Source organism: Cyrtonyx montezumae, unplaced genomic scaffold (genome assembly GCF_038088225.1).
Source record: "Cyrtonyx montezumae isolate F1298 unplaced genomic scaffold, pur_monq_1.0 scaffold_24, whole genome shotgun sequence".
NCBI classification, from domain to species: domain Eukaryota; kingdom Metazoa; phylum Chordata; class Aves; order Galliformes; family Odontophoridae; genus Cyrtonyx; species Cyrtonyx montezumae.
In genome coordinates this window covers 248,806-272,057 of record NW_027071981.1, presented here as the reverse complement: position 1 = coordinate 272,057, position 23,252 = coordinate 248,806, and the positions used below count along the sequence as shown (strand labels likewise).

General features: G+C 44.0%; 1 protein-coding gene across 2 annotated transcripts in view; it reads right to left on the bottom strand.

Annotated features, from left to right (window-relative positions):
• CCDC85A (coiled-coil domain containing 85A) overlaps positions 1-21,094 on the bottom strand; it is a 57,384-nt gene extending 36,290 nt beyond the window's left edge. For both annotated transcript variants that reach the window (XM_065739417.1, XM_065739418.1), the window contains exons 1-2: positions 20,876-21,094; positions 17,905-18,820 (exon numbers count right to left, since the gene is read on the bottom strand). In XM_065739417.1, coding sequence (XP_065595489.1) covers positions 17,905-18,820; positions 20,876-21,094 — 1,135 coding nt within the window. The remainder of the gene's footprint in view (positions 1-17,904; positions 18,821-20,875) is intronic.
• Between the last annotated feature and the right edge of the window lie 2,158 nt (positions 21,095-23,252).

Below are 23,252 nucleotides of genomic sequence, written 5' to 3'. Positions count from 1 at the left end.
ACTGCAGTCTCTGGCCAGCTTGCAGAACCCAAATTGGTTTTTCACATTATATTTCTCAGAGACCAAAGTAAATCACAAAGTCTCAGCTTCATCTGTCTACTGGATTTTTAGAAAAACAACTTCACCTTTTCTGATACCAAACTCCTCAGTGAACCTGAGGTTTGTTTGAGGACTGGAGCTCAGAGAAAAATCTCCCCCCAGCCTCCGTGGCTCTGGCATAGAAAGCACATTGAAGACTGAAGAGTTAGTTTAGCCTCCACACAGTCAAGCTTCTGTTTGCTTGTTTGCTGAGCACTGTCTGGCTGTTTGGTTTCGGTGGTTGTCTAAGATAAAGGAAGTATCCAAGTTAGTCTGTTAGCAATGGAAAAGAACTAAATGACAGGCCTACAATGTAGCTACATCCTCTTCCTCTGGAAATCAATGGCAATTTCTACAAGAAAAGATCAAACTGCTTACAATCCATTTCCTTTCTCCTTCCCATCAAAAGGAAAATAAAAGCAATTTCAGCATTTTTTCAAATCCTTGCTCCCTCCTCCCCACAGATTGATGGCCTTTTTTTTCCCTGGTAGAATCCCCACTTGTGTTCTAAAGGATATATTACACATGTCTGATTGTGCTAACCTTTTATTCCAACCCTATGTGTTTTCTTCACTATAAGCATATTGATTTTTCATACTTCCGATACTATGAAAAGCAAAATTTTCAGTGAAAAGTTGAATCAACAACACACGTTCCTGTGGAAAACAGCAAATCCCTTGGCTTTTTCTGTCTGATATATTATGAAAAATAAATTTTCACAAAGAAAAGCCTTTGACAAATTTAGAAATACTTACGTCTATACGGAGTTAGGAGACTTTTTATCTACCACAGGTTTCTGTTTGCCTTTCTTTTTTTACACATGTTGACTTGTAGAAGCCCAGATCACTTGGCTTTCTACACATCTTCTCACAGTCAGTTGGGAAGGAACAGGAGCCAACGGGAAACTACACATGGAAACTACACTACACCTCATCTAAACAAGCAATAATAGTAACTACACAGGAGAACCACATGCAAAGGCCACACAGTCCTGCAGATCCCTCTTCTATGACTTCAGCTGCAGCAATTCCCACTGCAGATCCCCATGAAGTTCTGCTTTCCTGAAAAGCAGTTAAATACTCTGTGCAACGACTCTTGAGTTAAGAGGAAAAAGCTTCAAACCACATTCACCTCAACTGTAACTTTCAGTATACTGTTGAGTACAATCTGCATTTACTCAGTCATCATCATCTCCTGAGCAAACACCACTGGCCTTCTGCTGTTGCCCACATCAACAGCAAATAAGTAAATCATTCCAAATCCAAGAAATGTCAAAGTTCATGATGCAACAAGGTCAAGTACAATTAATCTCTTAAAGCATTAGATATTGCCCTGCACACAGCAAGAACATATCACAGAGTCCTTAACATGTAATGTTTTGCATCGAACACACATAATTCCTGCAGTTAACATATTGACAGTTGAGCAACATTTCTATATTCTCTCTCTTCAATCTATTGAATTTCGGCCTGTATAACTGAATAGCTTCCATGTAATTTGTTAATATCCTCTGTGTGCTTGACCTACCCTTCGAAACAAATTTAGAATTCCCTGAAACATGGTTCACATCCTACCTGGAGTTCAGTACATTAGCATTACACACCACACAGATGTAAAGGGGGGAATGTATACAGCACACATCTATTTATTTCCCTGAGAAGCCAGGCCACATGGCACTTGGATATATGACTAGCAGCAAACACATCAGGATCCTGCTGTAAGATAGCAGAAGTTTTAAACAGTATGTGTACAGCAGATTAACATGCTATTTAAATGTGGGTCTTGCATCTATGCAATAGATAATTATATGATTATCAAGCAAGGCAAAACAGCTTTTGTCAATGAAAATAGTATGTTGTTTTTATTGTAATTAATCTTATACAACTATCCATCTGTATACCTGTTACTCACTCAACTGCATAAATATCATATTTTCAATTTGATGTTGAATGAAACAAGAGGTCCCTAAATTAATAAAAACTGCCATATAAGGATACACTTGAGGGATCAGCAGTTTCTTCCCTCATTCATATGTTTTTTTCCATTTGTTTCCAAACACTAAGGCACGGGCACATCTAGGATCATCACACTGCCTTTAATGAAGACTGCACCATGTGATTTGAGTCACTGCTAGACAAGTACTAAACAGAGGAACACCTCCGTCCCACCTTGTTCTGAACACTTCATCACTACCAAAAATAAAGCAAGGCTAAGCAAGCATTTGAGGACAGACATCTTTTTAGCCAGTTTTAACCACACATCAGTACTGGTACAGGTGAAAATCAGCCTTCATGGGAGCAGGCACATAACTGCTGAAACTACAAAAATCACGTCAGGTTTGGACACATGGGGCAGGCAGGGCTCACAGCAGCTCACAGCTGGCTTGGTGGTGTGGGAAGAGAACCCATGATCCCTGAACTTTCCTCTTTTAGGATGCTGGTCAATGTTACCTGCAACTTGATCTACTTAAGTTCTCTTTTTAAAGTGCCAAAGCACAGTTTCCAAACCAAGATTTAATTAACATTTACCTACCAATATGCTCTGAACTTGAGGTGTGCACCAGCTCCCTGAAGCACATGATTTCTTCCAGTGCCAAGTTTAATGAAGAATACTTTGCCCTTTAAAAGGCAGAGTCCTCAGACCAGCAAATACAGCCATTGTACATATGAGGAAGACACAGAACAGAAGTCAACAGCACTACTTTGGCATACCAGATCAGAGCAGTTCACTGATGACCATGATTCAGGGTAAAAAGTCCAAGACCACACACTTGGAAGCAGCACACTCAATATATTAAAAAGACTGCAACCAAACAGATCTACTGAGCTCCTTTTTCATTTGTTTTTCCACACTTCAGACTTACTGCACTGTCTCCTGCCTGATTGATTATTCGGATCATGCTTACAATGCACATGACTAAGCTTTTCAGCAGCTCTTCAGCGGTGAAGGAACAACACAATGAAAGCCACCTGGATCTTCCACTGAAAATCTTTTAGATCCTTACCTACTGCTAGACCAAACCTCCATGCCATGTTGCTGAATATGTCCATTCTGTGTTTGAACCACCACTCAAACCCAACCAGATTAAAGCAGATGTACACAATTTTACGCTTCAAAGAGACAAGACAGCTGACAAAGACTCTTAAGAATATAAATTGCTGTAGTAACAAATTATTTTGCTGTTCAGTAGTGAAACTGAGAATCCAAATAATTGGATCACCTCCATTTGTGCCTGTAGATAGTGTGCACTGTGTTTATAAAAGGCAACAAGAGAATCTGCCCCATAAAAGTGATAAAACTTGACAGTGCTAGTTTCTCTACAGTTAAGACTTTTGTTGCTCTAACGTTAATTGATTTTTAGCAGCAGTAATGATCAAAGGAATCCTAGGGATGGCTTTTAGAAATCGTTGGGATTAATTAGTTAAAAGTGGATAGAAAACACTTTGTTTTCTCCTTTTTAAATAGGAAAGCTCAGATTCAGAGTATTTCAGCTAACACAAACTTTTCACAGATGTCACAACAGCAGTGGTTTGAGAAATTAATAATGAAGGGCTCCTGCTGTCCAATATGCAGAAGACTCCTGCTTTATAGAAAGCTTCAGCAGAGAAATAGAGGATATGTAATGAGAAACACATTTCTACAGTACCAACTGCTAGGATTACCAAACCGGGGGGGGGGGGGGGGGGGGGGGTAGGATATCAATTCAGTATCTACAACTGACAAAAAAGTCAATAAGAAAACCCTTTGTTAATTATGTTTATCACCCAGAAGTAGTGGTATACAATTGGCCATTACCTACATCGGTTCCTACCATCTTGAGCTGGGAAACACTGGAGCTTTGGTTGCCCTTTACAATCTAACCCTGCTTTCCTCCATCTCCATTTTCTGGAAGCAGATAAAAAACAGTGCAAATTCATCAAAATGCACAGCTGCTGCAGCCAACTTTGAGTAACCTGATTATGACATTTTCCTTTCTTCAGACTCTCACTTTGCAACATCTGTACTCAATCTAACCTCATCTAGGCTCTTTTTTCCTCAACACACACAGAGAAATCAACACAACCAAAAACTACACACTCTCCTCTGAGCAACTTCAGATGCTCACCAGGGTGCAACTCAGCACCCTGGGGGCAGAAAGAAAGGCCATGGCTGTTATCTGACTGCCTTCAATCCTGAACAGAGACCTCCGTGTCTGCTTTCAGCAAGACTGGTAGCAGACAAGAGAACGACTTGTAAGAAAACTTACAGGATTCCTTTTGTATTATGGGCAAAAAGAAATTTCTGCCTGCTTCCCCTGGAATTGATTTCTAAGGCTCAGCTCCTGTTTTCGTTACACCATGCGAAGATTAAAACAAAAAAAGCTTCTACAAGCCTATGAACTCAGTGGGAACGTCCAATTGTATAAAGTCTGTCACCTGCATAAACAAAAGCAGCACTGAGCCCTGATTTCATTATCTAGATCACTATCTCCAACATGAAAGCATGGCAAGTCACTTTGTTCTCAGAAATAGCAAGATGACAGCCCCCACATCTGCACACATGTGAACTGCTATAGCACAGCACACAAGAACATGAAGCAGGCAAGCACCTGCTCATCCCAGGCAGCAGCCAGAACCTCATCCACTGGCCTGTCCATTTTTCCTGGAAGGCATCCCAGGATATTTGCTGGCAGTTTGTGAGTCACCAAGGGACAGAATTAATCTATATTTCTGGGGTGACTGGGGGTTCCCCAGAGTTGACCATGCTGGAGGCTGAAATAAGCCTCACTGGTAAAGACTGGCAAAAACATCCTATTGTGACTGGCCCAGGGGCTCCATGTATACTTGGTATTGATTACCTCAAAAGGGGATATTTTAAAGATCCCAAAGAGTATCAATGGGCTTTTGGAATAGCTGCTGTGGACACAGATAACATTAAGCAGCTGTCTGCTTTGCCTGGCCTGTCGGGAGATCCGTCTGTTGTGGGGTTGCTACAAGTGGAGGAGCAGCAGGTACCGATTGCTACAGAAATGGTGCACAGACAGCAGTACCGCACCAACAGGGATTCCTTGCTCCCCATTCATAACTTGATCCATCAACTAGAGAGCCAGGGAGTGATCAGCAGAACCCACTCACCGTTTAACAGCCCCATATGGCCGGTGCGTAAAGCCAGTGGAGAGTGGAGGCTGACTGTAGATTACCAAAGTTACACCCCCACTGCGTGCTGCTGTGTCAGACATGCTACAACTCCAGTATGAACTGGAGTCAAAAGCAGCCAAGTGATATGCCACCACTGACATTGCCAATGCCTTCTTTTCAATTCCTCTGGCCACAGAATGCAGGCCACATTTTGCTTTCACCTGGAGGGGCGTTCAGTGCACCTGGAACCGTTTGCCCAAGGGGTGGAAACACAGCCCAACCATTTGCCATGGGTTGGTCCAAACAGCCTGGCCACATACAGGGGTATTCTGGTTCTTCTGTCACTCTATAACTTCTCCAGCCATGCCACAGTTTTCAGTCTCAGAAACCTGTTCAGCATTTCTTCTTGCTATGCAGATGAATGTATTGCTATTTTGCATTTTAATGTATTCTCTTAACTCAAGCATCACACGGCTCAAGCACAGGATTTGCAGTCACTTGGAAAGCACATTCACTTGACTAAACACAAACCACAAGATCATAGAATCTTGGGTTCAAGGGACCTTTAAAATACCTAGTTCCAACCCCCTGCTGTAGGCAGGGACACCTCCCTCTAGAGCAGGCTGCTCACAGCCCATCCAGCCTGGCCTTGAATGCTTCCAGGGAGGGGGCATCCACAACCTCACTGGGCAACCTGTGCCAGCATCTCACTGCCCTCACAGTAATGAATTCCTTCGTAGCATCTCATCTAAATCTACCCTCTTCCAGTTTAAAACCATTTCTATTTGAATGCAGCCACTTGTCCTATGAATGCTCTGGACAGTGCATTAGAGGACTATTTTCACTGCCCGTGGTACCCCAGGGTTTCCGCTTAGAAATAAAACAACTGGGATCATATCTTGACATTTTGACCCTTTAAAAATATTTGGGAGTTGTTTCGAGAAACTACTTTATTTTTGTGACAATTACCACCGTATTAGATGTTTTTTCTAGTCTTGACATTTAACTACTTACTGATAACTTTACTTATTCAGGGGTTCAGAGTTTCCTTTCCTAACCAGCATCCAAGAAAGTTTAAAATGACAGTCCCATGTTAACTTTATATAATTAACTAGACACAATAGAAAACTACCCAGCTCTGCAGAAGGCATCTTACAAACAAAGATATTCAGACAAGTGCTACATCAGAAGCAGCACCATATGTTCCCATACTTCAGCATGGGAGTCACGACATCTCTTAATTGAAAAGCAATAAAGTTTTTTTTCCCAAAAGCTACTGCTCTGAGAACTTAAGAATATGCACTTGCATCAAGCACCAAATAATCAGACCAATCTAATTAAGAAGAGGATAATTAGAAGGCTAATAGGTTGTTAAATCACACTTTGGACATACAACCCGACGCTTGCTCCAGTTTATAAGATTAAAATAGTAACAATACCAACGTTACTTTAATCCCTGGACAAGTTTCAAATATTAAATTGCACTCAGACCACAGCCACATTAAAAACTCAATACTTAGCATGGCAGGAAGCTGCTGTAATTGAAGTAGTTTTCTACTCTCCTAACAAGAATCGTGGCTTTGCAGTGTCATCACTTATCAGAGAATGGAACTCTCCATGTTGTCACTTCTGAATGTCAAAGCCTGCTTTCCCAGTGAGCATACATTACTACAGAGCTTTACAATTCTGGACTGGATTCCAGTTGGTGCCATTCACAATTTGCAGAAATGACTGTGTGGCAGTGCCATCGTACAGGAAACCTCCACCTTTCAGCAGGCACCTCACTCAGCCTGCCTTCCAACACACTGCTCCTGCACTTTGCTTTGGGAAGGCATTTCAGCCTGCTGCATTCGGCAGCCAGCAGCAGACACCATCCACCTGCTGGCAATGAGTGGACAGAAAGAAAAGGGCACTCAGAAGGCTCCATGTTACCAGGACCCCACCCTCCACTTGTGCCAAGTCACACAGGTGCTTATACTACAAGTCCTGCCACAGATATTCAGATCTAAGCAGCACTTCCCCCATTCCCTGACACATTCACAACGTGCCAAGCTGTGGATTGACACTAAGGGTCCAATGACTATCTTGCCACAGTACTGTATTCTGATTTCTTATATACTATATATTTTTGAAGTGTAAGTATTCTTTTCAACACTTCATGATGACCATTCCCTTTGATGGTACCAGCTTAGAACAATCCCAGCTGACCACACCTCAGATTTGGATCGGAACTTCAGTTTCCCAAAGACAACTACAACTATGCAACTACTCTGCAGTGTTAGAAACACAACAGAAAAACTGGGTTTATTGTAAATAACTACGTTTAGGAAGAGTTTTCAGGTGCACCTTTAAATGCAAGAGGTGCATTAAGATCATACAGTATGCCTGCTGCAGATACAAGAACAGAAAATAGCTTTGAACCCCGCTTGCCTGGTTAGCTTATGTCATGAAATGCAGAAAGGAAAGAAACAGACTGCCTTAAAACTTGATTTTGAAAGGAAACACATTGAAAGTGTTTTTAGCAAGATAATTGTTCACAAAGGTGTTTTCTAGGTACGTGAGTAACCTCAGCCCCAGTTCTTGCTTCACGTTCAAAACAGGCTAAGAAAAAAGCTGCTAGAAGAGTGATATGATGCAATGGAATAATCAGTAGCTAAAATGGAGGAGATCTGGACTGTAGATACAGCTAGGGGATATCTTGTCATTTATTCAGCCAATTGTTCTTCCACGCACAAGATGAAGATCACAGTATTTGTTTCCTTGGTAAATTGTGTGGAGATCTACTGATAAGTGCTGAACAAAATCCAGGCACTACAAACAGGTGTAAGAGTTTACTCCAGGTTAACAGCACATCCCCAGCTCACTGCAAGCACCATCTTCAAGACCACCAGAGCCTCTGAGGCAGGGATCCCACCAGGCAGCCAAACCCACACAGTCCTTCCTCATTCAAAGCAAGAGTTTAATTCACCATGATTCTCCATCAATGGTTTTTGGTACTGGCTTTTACAGTTCTGATCATGCCCAGCCTCTAAAGAGCTTTAGAATGGAGGGAGTGAAGAAATGGGAAACCCAGAAAGAGCAAAGTTCTAAAAGCCCGAGTTTTGCTCATAAGATCCAATTGCTCTTCCACCAGGTTGCATCAGCAGCCATGTGCGGGGTAAATAACTCCCAAGGATGGTACTTTGCAAAGAAATAGTATAGATGATGGCATATTTTGAGTAGTTCTATATAGATAGGATACAAATAATACAAAAGAGAGGATGGCTCACCTTCAGGATGTCAAGGCTCACAGGGGACTCCACGTGGGAGGGATCTCTTCTGAGGAGAGATCCTTCCCTGGTGGTGGTCAGCCCTTAAATGGGGTTTGGGAGAGGTGGAGCCAGGCTCCACCCCTTCCAATCACAGGTATATCACCTTCACCTGTGCCCCCATGGCTGACTCGGTGCTCACCCCAGGTGACCAATCAGTGGTTCAGGTCGTGATTCAGCAGTTCTCATACACCATGCTAGCTAGATCTCAAAGGCAGCTACCTTGTTTGTTCTTTAATTAGAATCACTGGGGTTGGAAGGGACCTCAAGAGATCATCGAGTCCAACCCCCCTGCCAAAGCAGTTCCCTACACCAGGTCACACAGGTAGGTGTCCAGGCAGGTCTTGAATATCTCCAGAGAAGGAGACCCCACAACTCCCCTGTGCAGCCTGTGCCAGTGCTCCTCACCCTCACCGTAAAGAAGTTCTTGTGCACATTCGTGCAGAACCTCCTGTGCTGCAGTTTCTGTCCGTTCCCCTTGTCCTGTCTCCACACACTGCTGAAAAGAGTCTGGCCTCGCCACTTTGTCCCCCACACCTCAGATATTTATAAACCTGGATCAGGTCCTCTCTCAGTCTTCTTTTCTCAAGGCTGAACAGACCCAGTTCACTCCGCCCTACTTCACAGGGGAGATCCTCCAGGCCCTTCACCATCTTTGTGTCCCTGTGCTGGACTCTTTCCAAGAGATCCCTGTCTTTTATACTGGGGAGCCCAGAACTGGTCACAGTACTCCAGATGAGGCCTCACCAGGGCAGAGTAGAGGGGGAGGATCACCTCCCTTGACCTGCTGGCCATGCTCTTTTTAATGCATCCCAGGATGCCATTGGCCCTCTTGGCCACGAGAGCACACTGCTGGCTCATGGTCAACCTGTCATCCACCAGGACACCCAGCTCCCTCTCTACAGAGCTCCTCTCCAGCAGCTCATCCCTCAACCTGTACCGGTGCATGCAATTATTCCTCCCTAGGTGCAAGACTGTACACTTGCTTTTGTTAAATTTCATCCAGTTTCTGACTGCCCAGCTCTCGATCCTGTCCAGGTCTTGCTGAATGGCAGCACAGCCTTCAGGAATGTCAGCCAATCCTCCCAACTTCGTATCATCAACAAACTTGCTGAGGGCGGCCACTATCCCCTCATCAAGGTCATTGATGAAGATGTTGAACAAGGCTGGACCCCCAAAAAAAGCACAAGCACTCACATTGAGGCACAATAATACAACTACAACAATGGGTGAAAATACAGGCACTCTGAGAACAGAGTCGTTAAAATTAAGATGCTTCTGGTTTCCAGGGAAACAACATTTCTTAACTATCAGGAAACAAGTGCTATCCAAACTTCTCATTCCAGACAGTGAAAGTATAATCACTTTCATCTTCTATTGGAAACCCTCTCCCCTGAGTTTCAAGAGCCTATTGCATCATGATGGAATTCTGAGCAGCACTGAAAGAACAAATCAATTAATATTTAACAAAACTCAGGGACAATTAAGCACTCAAAAACATTAAATCTGAGAACAAGGTGCCTGACTGCATCTGGTCAGCCCTTGCTTTTCTTGTAGCTAAGACAACAAATATCCAGAACCTCACATTAGGTCTTAACATGCAAGATAGGCACCTAACATGAATTTACTGAAAAAAATACATCTGCTAAGTGCATCTCCAGACAGAACAGACAGAGCCATGGTCCACTACATTAGAAGTACAGATTTTATAGTGGTAAATCCAAAAGTTACTTAGCACTCAAAGCAAAACAGAACCTATTTCTCATTCAAATAATCTATACTAATATCATTCAAACACCCATTTTTCAAGCTCCTATTAGAATAATCTCGACTTTTTTAGTCAAAAATATTAAAACTAAAACATCACCAGGAAACAGTGCTGGAATAGGGTATGTTGTCCAGGTAACTGCTTCCCAGCTTCAGTGCTTACAGTATGCATTTCCAGGTGGCACTGACTTGCCTCATAAGTACAAGGCCCTGTTTAATTTAGGTTAGTGGAGAGTAATAATGAAGGAGGATAAAACAAGTCCTATTGAGCTACATTGCTTATACACTTCCCCAAGTACCACTGCAGTATTCCTTCTGTCTACCACTAGATTCAACTGCAGCCTTGTGAGCAACAGAACAACACCATGACGAAGTGCTTGAGAGGACAGAACTCTGAGATCCATGACTCTGAAAGTCTGACCAGTTGCTTCCACGCTGTCAGGCAGTCTACCCAACTATTTTATCAGCAGACTTCAACTTACAGCACAGAGATAAAGAAATCTTTCTGCCCTATTACTTCTACAATGTTAAGATAGGCAAATAGAAATACTCAGTTGCTAAAACTAATAATGCTTACGATGCTTTCTTGTCCTCCTAATTCTCGTATTACACCTGTGCTATGATAGCAAGCAGTCAACATGAAGGCATTACCAACAAATATCAAGTTCCAATAAGAAGGAATAAATCAAAAAGTTCTTAGCACCTGTACCTGGAGGAGACATTGACTCTGGTATCTTCTCCTGTTTAGTTAAGACTGCAGAGCCTTTGATCTTGGTGGTTGGAAATCTGGTTAGGGAAAAAAAACCGTTGTTGGAATGCTTTGCCTTTAGGTTTTGTTTATGGACTTAATGATATTGCAAAAACCTAAAATTCAAAATTAAAGTTAGAAAAAAATCTAAAGACACAAGGAAGCAAGGCAAGGTACAGTTAGAGGCTACTGACTCCATTCAGAGCACTGAAGGAGCATGGGTATTGAGGCATCTTGCTTCTCTCTGGGCATCCAATCTCAGTGTAAGTCATGTACCCAATAAGGAGTGAAGCACTCAAACACTTTGAAGGATATAAGCCAGTTTTCAGGTCCAACTTCACAGCATCCATATGCTCCTGACTGACATATTCTGCTGCTTCACATGATTGTCACTAGTGGTTTCCCCCCCCACCCCCCCTTCTCTAAATGTTATCGGTAATGTTTTCTGACCACAAAAATCCTAAGATGGATTTCTAACATTATAAGGATTCATCCCCTGCAAAACCAAAATAAATTCAGAAACCAAGAGGGGATGTGGGTCACCAATCAATAGTGTTCTCCAGGCTTATCTGAGTCTCACAAATGTGAGCTGCATAGTGATGAATCAGGCCTGCAGCTTTCAGAAAAGCTTCCCCCCCACCCCCTTCAAATCCAGGGTACAATTACCTGTTCCAGAATCCAACAGGAAGTACTGATCAACACAGGTTCTCACTGTTCACATGAAGATAAAGAGATGCAGTGAAATAAACATAGTGCGTGAGCTTTGAGGCCAAACATTTGTAAGGTGTCCCACTACTGATCAGATGAGAGAAGATAAATATGACAGGCAGTGATGGGATAACTTGGGTAGCCTTGAGAAGGTATCATAAAAAGAGCTTTCATTATTATTGCTTACCACCTGGCTCACTGTGATCCTCTGGCTGTTGTGACAGGGCTTCAACGCTACTGTATTGGGTTAGTTCAAATAACCCCATTAAAAAGAATGATGGGAACTTTTTCAAAACAGTGTTACAAATCTCCTCAGGCTATGGAGGGGGAAAAAACGATGCAACAAACACTCAAATTATGCAAAGGAAAAGCAAAGGGTTAAAGAAAAATTCATCCAAGAACATAACTGCTGGCTCCCTCCTCTCACTAAGAATATACGGATAAGTCACAAGTTTTGCAGCAGAACCAACAAGCTGAACTAAGACTACTTGTTATTCACAGGCTTCACCTAACTGTTCAGCTTTTAGGGTATCTGTTATCCTAAGGTAGGCTTTTCCATTCACAGTTAATAGATCGGCAAACATCTTCATGCCCAAATGCTCATACGCAGACCTCAGATCATCATCCCAACACTTCTGTGTATCTTGCAGAATTAAAAGCACTTAAGGAGTCACAAAAATGCTAAATGTGCACAGACTGGTATGGGATTTTATTTGCTCACGTGTTTTAAGAATATTTCAGTATATATCCTTCCCCCCCGTGCTACACTTACCTAATTTCCTCAGACCCAACTGTTATTACCAATGGATCTCACTGTCCTTCAGTCCTACCGCCCAACACCCCCTCTGCTTAATCTTTCCCTATTCTTATTTTCTTTGGTATTTTTCTGTTCAGACACTTCAGGCCCCATAACAAGAGAACTGATTTCAGAAGAACTTGAAACAAAACAAAGAGGGAAAAGAGAGAAGGATGGATTTTTTTTCCTCCTTCTGTATTTAAACACTCCTTTCAATTTTTCAATTTTTCCAGTTTTCCCCCAGCAGGAAGAAGGGCTGGCTGTTTTAGATGAAGATTTTAGACGAAGACAAAGAAAAACTCTTGCCATTAACAGCAACAGAACAAAACACCTGAGTGAAGTCCATTCTCAGCCCCTGCTACTTAGAAGCCAATGTCTGTCTTAAACCAGACAAATCCAACTCTTCTCACAAACATTAATTATATCTTCACATGTTATCTTTTGTTTTGTGTCATGCAGAGGAACGTGTGATGCTTCTCAGGGCCTTGCCTGCTGCTGGGCTCCACAGCATTTCCCAGCACCAGGAGCCTGGCTAGATCTGCCGCTGTAGCTGAAGAGTTTAGTTATGATTGAGCATCCTATTAAAACACCTGCAAATTTCTCAGCACAATACTCTATCCCTTTTTATTAATCTTAATAAGTCTTAATATCACAGCTGTCTTCAGATAAACAAAATCACCGAGCGTTACACAGTGGACTCTTCTACAGCTTCAAGAGGGAGGTGGTTGTAGCACCTATCCTCCCACAGCCACTGTGTAATTCAGGTGGAAGCCCTTGACCAGTATGGCTGCCATCGGCACCACTGGAACTTCCTTCTGCACTGAGGAACAGAATTCAAAACTGAGTGTTGCAGCCCTACCTGACTCTGAGTGGGGCCCACTTGCAAGCTATTCAAGAAGCACATACCAGCAAGATTTATATCAAGATCACTACTTGAAGATAATCACAGTGGTCCCCCAGTGAATATGTATATGACATTAAGTCCTAAGACAAGCTGTGCTTAAGATTGCTAATTAAAACAGGACATAATAGCTCAGAAACCAACAACGTTCCATCACTAACAACGTTTCCTTATATATGAAAACCTGTATCATATCTCAGTAAGTAAATACATCCTAAGCATGAATGTACTGTACCATAACTGCCCACACAGTGTGTCACTGGCAGCACAAAGCCAAACCCTGTGCTACACTGGACACCATGCTCTCTCTAATTATGAGCCCAGCCAGCCCCAGTATCTATACAACCTGCATCAACTCTCCATCACTAGCACTCTAAGGAAATTTAATATATCTCAAAAGTACACTCAATTTATAGATAGAATAGCACAGGAAACAAAGAAACAAAACAGGACTGCTTTGATTGCACACACACTGTATTTTATGAGGCTGAAGTACCTGAACAAACAGCGCTTACTAAGAATTATTATAATACTCTGACTGCCAGAGATTGAAGGTTTCACCGTGTAATCAGTGGAATATTTTTAAAAGCATATTTTACTATTAACAAACCAGAGCACAGTATCTCAGAAAGCTGTGCATGGGCCTGTGTTAGATAAGTTTCCATCCCCAGGCAAAAGGCACTCTCCCCAAGCAAGGACTTAAAGACAGGGCTTCAATGTGAGAATTCTTCATTCTGACACAAACAGAATGAAGTCTGCCCATGTACTTCAGACAGGCAGCACTAGCTGCTTCTCAAGCTCCTGATGATTCTCCTGCTGCTGATGTAGAGGAAAATATCCTGGGATTCGCAGCAATAAGATTACTGCCTCCAGTGAACTAGGAGCGAGTCCCTACTGCAAAACAGATGTTTGTTTTGCAGGATACGCCATCCAAGAAGGAAGGAATATAAAACCCCAACGTGATGACTTCACAAGTGCCCATCTACCATGAAATAGACAGGGACAGAGAAGAACCTCTACAGTCAGCCCTAGTCTGGTCAGTTACCATTGTTGGTATTATGAGTCATATTTTCAACCTGACAAATAACTCCACAAAAATGAGTTGCAATGCAGTATCAGGCTTCAAATGGCAGCTGTACCAGAGCAGGTGCCATTGGGAAAGCTCCAGTTCCACACACAGTGCTGTACCCTGCCATTCTGGGCAGGCAAATCACTTCCATTTCAACCACAAGAAAAGGACGCGAGCAAACATGACATCATTTCACTGTTTGGCCAGCACAGTGTGAGCTATGTCCATGGAAAGGGATAATTTGTTTCAGTAATGTTATTGCAAAGTTTCTTCTCTGAAGAGATACTGTATTTTTCCCTTTTCGCTTAAAGAAGCAGAATAAAGATATTTTCTTACTGTGTTCTCCTAAGAAGCACATTTGTAGCAGGAATTGGCCAAGATTAAAGCTGAGCTTAGCTTACAAATACTCCTGCTCAGCTGAGGTACTGCTGAATTTGCTCCACGAGTGCCCTCACACCTCCAGCAGTATGCAGTGTTAGTCAGCAGTTTTACTGCTCCTCATTAATAACCTCAGCAGGAATCAAAAAGCACATATGAAAACCTTCTGATATTTTCTTTGCACACAGAAGTCAGAGCCTAGGGTAAAACAAAGCAATCCTTAAAATAGAAAGTTTACAATAAATTGCTTAGAATAAAGAACACCAGTCAGATCGCAAATGCTGAAGTTACATTAATTTCTAGTGGTACTTTCACCTCAGCTAAAGACTTATGTACTATTGGACAAGTGTAAGTACAATCTAATTTCATGTATTCAGTTCCACTGGCATTTTCTCTTCCAAACTCACTGTCAGTCCAAACATACCTGTGCTCATTAACCAGAGCATTCGAGAGTCAGTTTTGGTTGGAGCCTTGAAAAACAAAAAATGTAAGTTTGGCTTGACATTTGTTCATTGAAAAAGCAGATTTCAGACCCCATTTTGTCACTCCAAGAAACAAGAATGCACATTTCAGAAGTACATGTAGAATACTGGAGCTAGTTATACGTACACACACCCTTTTATATAAAAGCTTTAAGTCTCTTCAGTTTTTGTTGATATGTCACACAAGGAAAAAACTAAGATCAAACTGTTGAGAATAGAAAATCAGAATTATGAAAGAAAACATTTTCACCACATTATCTGCTCCTTCAGCTATTCCTAAGGACCAAAGGTGCTTCTGACCTGCAGCACCTTCCTGTGAGACTCAGGACCACTTAAAACATGCATGAAGCCAAAACAGTTAATGCAAGTGCCATGTCCTGTAAAGCATTGTGCAACAACAAAAACTGATTTACAAGTCTGATACATATCAATTTTCTGATACCACTAATATTATACTGGAATTGATTTAACTGTAGTTTAAGAGGTTGATAAAACCAGCCAAGACTAACTCCATTCCCTACATGTTTATATATAGTTATTTAAAGCAGAACTTTCCCTGTACCTGACTGAACACATCGCTCCCTCTTGGACACAGTAGGTGCTCACGAGACCACAGCTCACAGTGAGCAGGAGCTGTCAGGAGCATATGGAAGCTCCTGATGGAACAGAGATAGCCAGGCATTTTGCATGCATGCTTTCCAGTTAGAAACAGCAGTGTCAGGTGGACAACACAGTACCCTGTATAATGAGTTCTGACATGCACAGGAATACTTTCTCAACTCCCAGCCATGTTTGAGAGAAGACCAACAGATATGAGCTAGTCCTCTACTGAACTGCTAAATTTGGATTACACTGTTCTATGTTTACCAGTAAGTCAGAAGACATCAGCATTCATCATGTAGGATCATTTAAGATCACAAGCATTTCATTCACTCCCATTGCAACAAATGTGGCACATGAGTACCACAATAAAATCAGAAGTGTCTCGCAAAAAAACAGATGTGCCATCACACCCCTCTTAGCTAGCTATACTCCCAGTTTTAATCACTGAAGTTTAACCAAAATCATATAGTATATGTACTGCATGATTTGGAGGTAAGGACCCAAAGTAGCATCGTTTGGTACTGCTTGTCAGTTTCCAACTCAAGTTTTCCCACCACTCCTTACAGCAGATGCAAAATATATGCATACGCACAAAAATGTCCAAATTGATTCACCCACTACTTCTGCAATGACAACAAGTGATAACAGCCAGTGCTTTTACCACTTTCAGATTACTTCCCCACATGTATAGCATCTGAAAGAGCCAAAACCCAGAACTCCACAACTCGGCCCAGATGTGGCCCAGATTTTTACCTTCAGTAAAAATAATCATCACAGACAGATGGACAGATGCGAGAGAGAAACGCGATAAGCAGTGAGGACAGCACCCAGCAGTGCTCACTCATCTCTCCAGCAGATCCAACAAGCATTCACTTCCACCGCCATCAACACAGCTTCTTCCATTTCCATATAAGATGGAAATGTGTGAACTCCATCCAAGACAATTTATTAAGGCAAAATTCTCACTTCAGAACTTGACTTCAGATCAAAGTGGAAAGGTCCGATAAGTGGGCTTTCATGTGTAAGACACCTATTTCCTTTATGAAAATATCTTGAAGAACAAATAAAATACAGACCACAGAAATTCCATCAAGTCTATACAAAGTTACTCCAGCAGCACACAGTAGGATATTTGAACTTTGTTTCAATCATTTCATTTGCCATATTTCATTCATTTCAATAGCGACATAGCTGTTCATCTTTCAAAATGCTGATGTTGTGACTATCTTAAGTAGCTGATCACAATCAGGGGGAACACACAGCTCTTAGAAGCTGTCCTGTTTGTCAGCTATCTTTGAGTACAGCAACAACACCCACAAAAAAAAAAAAAAAAACTGATATCATCCTTAATTTTTTAACTTGTTATGATTAAACACATGTGAAGTCAAGGCTTTGAAAAGTTTTAGAAGCCACTGATCCGTTTATTTTGAGCCTCACTCTTCACTTGGGCTCTTTTCTAAGGTTTGTAAGAAAAGATAAGAAGCCTTCCATCAGTTTCCATTAGTAAACAGAAGACTTTATAATCCTTAAAGCTCCAGCCAGGCTAGGTTGGGAAGGTGGAAGAGAAACTGGAGACATCCACCTCCACTGCAATGACTCAAATATAGACAGGACAGAAAACATACACAACTGATCGCTAATGGATATAAACAAATCTAACTAGGGATAGTTCCCTCCACAGAGCAGAATTAAAAGCAAGAGCTATTTCTTTGTACTTGATAGACAAGCACTCAAAATTTCTTTATCTGCTGTTCTAATCCATCCAACATCTACTGGACAGACAGAGGTATACACTCCAATTAATTTGCTTGCTACAGAAATAATTCTGACAGACCTCTCATCTTCCATTTCACATAAGAATAATATTCCTTTTCCATAACCAGACAAAATAGAACTGCAACTACCTTAGTAATTGTCAAAACGAGCATTCACTAAGTTTATTGACCCACCATTCATTCCATTGTATATACTTCTGAGGTGAGGGTTCAGGTCATCTGTCACTTGTCTCCTAAGGGTACCTTCTCTACTGCCTCCACTGAGATGCTTGAGATGCTCTGGGCTCCCTCCATAGTGTTTTTTGAGGTGCTCAGGGCTCGTGCCCCTCACTTTGTGGAGATGTTCTGTACTTCCACTCAGCGTGTGCTTTTGAAGATGATCTGGGCTGCTGCTGCTGTGCTTTTGATGCTCAGGGCTACTGCTAGGCCTCTGCTTTTGAAAGTGTTCAGGGCTACTACTCAAAACATGCTTTGGGAGAGTTTCTGGACTGCTACTGCTGTGCTTTTGTTGTTCAGGTGCTTTGACAATGGTTTTCTGATGTTCTGGACTCGGTCCTCTCAGGTGATGATCAGGACTGCCCAAACTCCTGGGCTTCTGGAGATGCTCAGGGCTGATACTCCTGTGCTTCTGATGCTCAGGGCTTCCTTCAGCCCGTGCTTTTTGAAGGTGCTCTGGGCTCGTACTTGGGTGATGCTTATGATGATCTGGACTGTCTGTACTTCCCGTGCTAGAAGTACTGCTCCCATCACCGACATCTCTCATGTAAGTGCTCGTCGCAGCTAATTGGCACAGGCTGATTTGGCTGTCAATAGAGCTCCGGCTTCCTGCTCCACCACCCTTCTCCTCATCCAACAACACACACAATTCCTTCAGCTCCAGGTTTTCTTTAACCACTTCTTCTTGTCTTACTTCTAGTTCTTTTAGCTTCTGTAAGTACAAGGCAACCTCTTTGTGCATAACACTAGCGCTGTACCTGCCCAGTCTCTGCCACTCACGGGACACTCTCTTGCCTTTCTGCCTGTCGTCATCCAGAAAGCAGCAGAGGTCTCTCAGTTCCTGGTTATCTTCTTGCAGCTTCTGATTGATATCCTTTAAAAGAAAGATAACAATGACTGAGAAGTGCCTAAAAGCACCATCACCACTACACAAGCCAGCAAACAGCACTGCCATAAACTTACCATCTAAGCACTGAAGCCAGGCAGAAATAATTGCATGTGTGAATCTGGCATGCAACAACAGCATCATGCTCCAAATAAATGGAGCTGCTGCCCAGCAAATTAGTGAATACAACCTTCCGAGGGTTCAAAAGCTCTATTCTGATAAGGCACAGAAGTGCCTGGTGTTTAATTTATATTCACCCTAAATATCAGAATACCTTTGTTCCCAAACATAGCAAAGATCATAAGCTCTCCCGTGAGCTCACTCTCTTGAGAAGTACTCACACCAAGGTAGTGCTGAATAAAACTGGAGTATGTCAGAGATTGTAATCCTGCTTAATCACCAATGCTTACGCTCTCTGTTCTTTAGAGCACATTCACATTTGAAAGTGAGCATGTTAGAGATTAAAGATATTTGAGTTTTGTGTAAGAGAACCTTATCAGTCATCAGCTTACCAGCACGACCTCAGCCACTCGGGGATGAACCTATGTGCCTTCGCAGATTTGCCATTCCTAACCAAAGAACGTGATTCCACATCCTTCCTTGAGTGAGGGAGCACCTGAAGCAAATGCTCCAAAGCAGAAGTGTTCAAGCTGCTACTGTAGCAGAATAAGGTGCCAAAGAAAATATTTTCACTGGTTCACCCTCCTAGTGTTACTAAACTGTCTTGTGGCCGTATTTCATCTTTCTCTGAACTCAATATTCATTCCTTCTTCTGTAGGACGTTAGAAGTAGAAATTAACCACAACCATTAGGAAGTAAGCCTTACAGAAAGGCCATTTTAGCACAGTTTCTGAAGAGAATTAAGCTTTTTCAGCCCCAGTGGATGTGGGCACGTGCACACGTGCATTTGTCTAATCTCCCTCTCAAAATAAGGTTTGCTTCACTCATTTAAATTCAGTGGGGGCAAAATCTCTGTGAGGCTTTGAGGTAGCCTCAAAAAAACCTGTGCTGGAGAGAAATATTTTCAGTGAGCCCATGGTACGACAGCCCCCAGGTGCTCAGACAGAAGCAGGAGGCACTCACACACCAAGTGCAGGCATCATTGCTCCTCAGGGCCCTACTCCTTCTCATGGGACAGAGGAGAGGTAGGGCATTAGACCTCGTTCTCCCAAACACCCTGTAGAAATTCCAGCTAAGATATCTGAACAAATGGTGGAAGTTAAACGTCACTCAGGGAGCTCGGCACTGGGAGGGGAACTTGTCACTCCTTCCTGCACATGTTGGTCTGGCAGATAAACTCACGTGATGGAACAACACCTCTAACATAGCTAAGAGGAAGGCAGCATTGTAAGGTAACCTGCATCACAAAGGTACCACCTGCTCGCATCGATGCACTGTGACCGAGGGGCATGCAGCCCCGGACACTGCCCATCCTAAAAAGGTTGGGACACACTCACACTTTGCAGAACAGGAGGGCAGAGGGGCAGGACCAGCATTCCTCACACACACCTTAGCTTGTGTCCACGACCACCGCTTTTTCAGCAGCTCACCTGACTAGAGCTATTCTGCCAGTCAGGAACCCCCTTCTCATTTCCTCTCGTGTAATAACGCAAAGCCCAAGCTGCATTTGGGCGTCTCCTTCCCTTGAACTTTAAAGGAATTGCTTAGGATAGTTTCATGTCTCCAAGCACGAAGACAGAAACTGCTTCAAGATAACACTCCGGGACTATAACAGCAGCACGGCGCGGTCATCGGGGACGTCTGCCCACAGACAACCACACCGCCTGCCCAGCCCTCAGAAGCGGAGAAGGAGGCGCTGAGGACTACGGCTCACACCCGACCGAGAGTTAAACGAGCGACAGCGCACCGTTGGGGCACGGCCTGCGGTCGGAGCGGAGCCGCGACACCGGCCGCGAGCCACGGGACGCTTCCCGCAGCCCACGGCCGAGCCCGCGTCGTGGCAGCGAGCAGCTCGCGCTCCGCCACGCGCCCGTCCCACGGGAGCGCGGCGCCACGCGGGACTCCGCCCGCGCCCAGCGTTACCTTGAGGCCGCGGATCTCGCCGAGGTGCAGCTGGAGGCGGCGGTTCACCTCGCGGATCAGGTTGCTGTGGTCCAGCATCGCGCTCATCTTCTCGGCCTCGGCGCGGCGGAGGCTGCGGATCAGCTCCTCTTTGCTCCACTGGAGCAGCTCCTCGTCCGACACCTTGGACAAGTCCTCGGCCGCCGCCGTCCCGCAGCTTTCCGCCGACACTTTAGCCATGCTGCGGGCCGGGGCAAAAAGGGGGGGGACGAGGAAAGGGCGTGGAGGAAAGCAGACCGCGGTCCGAGGAGCAAACTTCCCCGGGAGAAAGAAGAGAAAGGGGAGGAAAAAAACCGAAAGAGACAGGAAAAAAAAAAAAAGAAAAAAAAGACAAAGGCGAAGCCCGAGCGCTCAGCTCCCGCAACAAGTCGCGGCGGCCGCCGCCGCACGCCCCATGCCCCGGCCCGCCGCCGCCTCCCGGGCGCGGGGCGGGCGCTGCCGGCGCCAGCAGCGGGAGCGAGTGTGGGGGGAGCTGCGGGCTTTTAACGAGCGCGGGGCCGCTGCCGGCTTTTAGCGGCCGCGCCGCGTGCGGGGCGGGGCGGGAAGGGAGGGGCGCGGCGGGTTTGGGGCGTGCCGCGCGGCTCCGCAGCGCCACCTGCCGGGCGCCGCTGCAACAAGCGTGGCTCTGCAGGCGGACCCAGGGCGCGTGGAACGGCACGCGTGCGGAACGCTTCGGTGTGAGCGGGGCTGCGGGAGCACGGGTGTGACCGGAGCAGAAGCGTTGGAGTAAGATAAACTGCGTGAGACAGGAAGGCTGAGAATCAAGGGCACTCGAGCAAGTTCAAGTTGGGCTGCATGATGGCAACCCTGAGTGGAGGGAAGAGTGCGTGGCTTGGAACGAGTGTGTGGATTTTGCAATATTGTCTCACTCCCCCGAATCATTCGCACCCCCGAGCTGAAGCAAAGACAGAGCAATTGGGCACAGGGGCTGCCGTGCTGGGAGCACAGTCCCCCTTCCCTCTAGTTCTTCCCATGTGTGCCATACGCTAGCAGCAGAGGGACTTGCCCCCTGCTCTCAGATCCATGGCTTGCCAGCCCACAGACATTTCTTCTGCTGCCCCCTGCTCAGCCCTGGACACAGCTGTGAGCACTGGCAAAATCTTGCAGGCAGTTCCCCACGGGCCAGCAGTGTGGTTTCGCCGCTGCCTGCATGTAATCCAGCAATTCAGGCCTCTGATTGCTGAAAACGTTACCTTAACAGCACGGTCAATTCGGCAGCCGTCAACTTCACCACCACATCATACAGTAAGACTTTGAAATTCTTTACTGGAATGGGGATGCTGAAATGCACATGTATGCATCGATGCACACACTACCACACGGGGAAGGAAGAATTGGGCACGACACTCACGAGGTTATTGAATGAGTGGTGATCCCCACAGATTGTGCATGGAGATGGAAACTGCAGAGGAAGGCAAACTCTTCAGTTGTTCTGCTGATTCTTCTCAGAGAGACAAATCTATTATGTATTTAATTATGCTGTGCTCAGTATAATATTAAGAGAACTATTCTACCTAGCTTACCATTATGTGCCCTATCACAGCACTACACAGCACAGTGTTTCCATTATGTCCATGTCATTGGAGGCTTTTTTCCTATTAGCTTGTTAACAGGCAAAGCAAAAAGTAAACTCCCAAATCAGGATTTCTAATCTACCTGTAGCTATTATTCAATCAATTTCAGAGAGGCAGGAATTCCAGAAGGCGCTGCAGGCTAACTGGAGGGCACTGGAGTGATGTTGGTTGATTGGTTGGTTTTGCAGGGCTTTTTTGTTTTATACTTAGCAGAGCAGAAACTCATTGGTAGAGACAATCACAGTGTATGGTTTGTATAGCCACAGGCATGACAGCCTAGGTAAAAACTTTGAATAAAACGGAGGTAAGAAAGAGGTGGACAACTTGGAAAAGATTCTGAGAAGAGAAAAAAACCATTTAGCTTAATTATAGCACAAACCATCACTTCACAACTGCCAGCAAAGTATTGCCAACCTCAGCCAATTGCCAGCAATTAGGAATGACGTACATTGCAATAGATGGAATACAAAGGGAGCAGAAAGGAAAGAGAAACAAACTGCTATACATTTTGTCACAACTGATGTATGGCCATTGCTAAGGGCAAGGCTTCTGAAGATAAACTGCTAGGCTGCAGGATAAACCACTGTTCCAACAAGGAAATATTTGAGGGCAAAGAAAAACAAGTTCTTCAGGGGATGAGTGTTTTCTGTTTATAGCATTAAATAAATAATGCACACAAAGCAAGATGACTGCGCATGGGGAATTCATGCAAGTGCAGCACCATGTGAAAGAAAAAATGATCTAATCCAGTGTCTTGATTTCCT